A 1,966-nucleotide genomic window follows, 5' to 3' on the forward strand; every position below is an offset into this window, starting at 1 on the left:
CGCGAGGAAGACGATGAATAGGGAGGATTGCTGTGATGTTTTGAGTCTTCAAAGGGAGCTCAACCCTGAACCTAAAAGGGAGAATCCGACCTAGACCTCTGAGGGAGAATCCAACCTGTTTAATTCAAATTTTCTCAATGCTTCATTTTTTTTATTCATCTCATGTCCCTATATTGGGAATTAGGGAAAACATGCCAAAGGCCATAAGTTCAACAAATTACAAATAAACCCCTAATGAATTGAAATTGAAAATAAATCCCTAATGAATTGAAATTGAAAATAAACCCCAATCTATCTCTTCTCCAGCTATCCACTCTAGATGCTATGGAGTCTATAACATTAATCCCCTCCTAGAGAATGAGCTTGCTCTCAAGCTCGAAGATAGGTTGGCTTGCCCGTGCCGACGGATGAGTCCATGTAAAATGTCAACCGTAGTATCAGCGTCAGTGAGCTGGACTACAAAAGTAGAGCAACCAAGTAGAGGACCAAATATTTTTTTTTTTTTTAGGTTGTACGCAACTGCTGCCACACCTAAGAGAACCAATACTGCCTCAACCATTCCAGATTCATTCGCCAGTACGTTCTCTCTCTCTGCACCAACTATAGTCTAGGCTGTTGCAACGATTGAGCTCCAGATATGGTACTCGGATGAATCAAGCTGTCTATATGCAAATGCCCGAGTTCTCAAGCGATATTCTGCAGAATTTGATAGGTGGAGCACTATTTGTGTCGGATATAACTTGCAATTTCTTGCAAGCCTATCAAGGAGAATGTGCTCGTCACCTTTGCATGGGAGAAAGATCTGTACCAGCATCAATGTGTCCAAGTTAATCTCCTGTAGCTGTGTTGTTTCAGCCAACTCACATTGTTGTGTGAAAGCATTGGCTCGATCAGCCATTGTAACCTTTATAGATTGCACTACTCGGACATAATCCTTCAATGATTCTTCAAAATTCATTAGCAGATTATGGGCCTCCTCTAGGAGTTTCAATGATAACACTTTTGCTTTTGACCCAGGCTCAGAAAATGCTTTCCCAAGAGAATTTTCTTCACAAGCACCCAAGAGCATGACTAACTTGCCAAAGTCCAATAGAGATTTTCCCATCTCTTTGTGTCTCTTTACCAGTCGAAAGGCTTGTTTTTGGGCCTCAGCGAAATGATCCTCAAGCTCAAATATATAGTGTGTCAGTTTGTCATATTGAGGATTGGACTCTTCAACAGGGGTTGCTTGTCCAAGAACTACAACACTAACCTTAGATTGAACATCCTCGAAAACCTGCATTAAAGCAGAGGCCTTCTGCTTAAAAATACCCAACACTACAGATCTAGCTCGCCAAGCCTTCACAGAGCCCATTGCAAAGAGCATTAGCATCATGTGGGCTGGTTCCAACCAAAGTCATACATGAATGCCTCATTTTCATCAGTGGTAGTGACACGTGCTCCATCCAAATGCCATACAAAGCGAGAGAGACATCAACATGTTCTGCAGTTGGTAGAAGCAAGAAAAACTCATCTATAACTTGTTCAATGAAATCGTCTCCTTGTAGAAAGTGGACAAATAAACAACCTAGTGACCAAACATCTGAGCCAAAACCAATGGACGGGCCAGAATGGTGGACTACTTGTGCATCTGGACTACCAAAAATAACCATACCAAAGATGTATTGGGTATGACGAAGCTCTGAATCTCCAAGAAGCAAAACTGCAATACCAAATACTTTCATGGCACATAAGGCTTGCATGACAATGGAGAATGGATAAACAGTTGGAGGAATACCTGGAGGGAGCATTGGAGCAAGAACCGGTGGAGTAAGTGTGTGGCATGTTTCCAAAACTAATACATCAAGAACAACATTATGGGATCTGAATGGTGGTTGGCAGTTAGAGAGATCCTTCATTTCCCTCAGAAACTGAGTTAGCTGCCCAGACAAACTAGCCCTTCCGTAACATTTCATGATCAAAATAA

General features: G+C 41.8%; 1 protein-coding gene across 1 annotated transcript; it reads right to left on the minus strand.

Moving 5' to 3' along the window:
- Positions 1–607: 607 nt before the first annotated feature.
- Positions 608–1,282, minus strand: LOC137948035 (sorting nexin 1-like). Its single transcript, XM_068793955.1, has one exon. It carries the CDS (start codon positions 1,280–1,282, stop codon positions 608–610), a length of 675 nt encoding a protein of 224 aa, XP_068650056.1.
- Between the last annotated feature and the right edge of the window lie 684 nt (positions 1,283–1,966).

Source organism: Aristolochia californica, unplaced genomic scaffold, assembly GCF_029961685.1.
Source record: "Aristolochia californica isolate CCGP_79_NKW_82.1479 unplaced genomic scaffold, dmAriCali1.0.hap1 SCAF_1, whole genome shotgun sequence".
Lineage (NCBI taxonomy): Eukaryota > Viridiplantae > Streptophyta > Magnoliopsida > Piperales > Aristolochiaceae > Aristolochia > Aristolochia californica.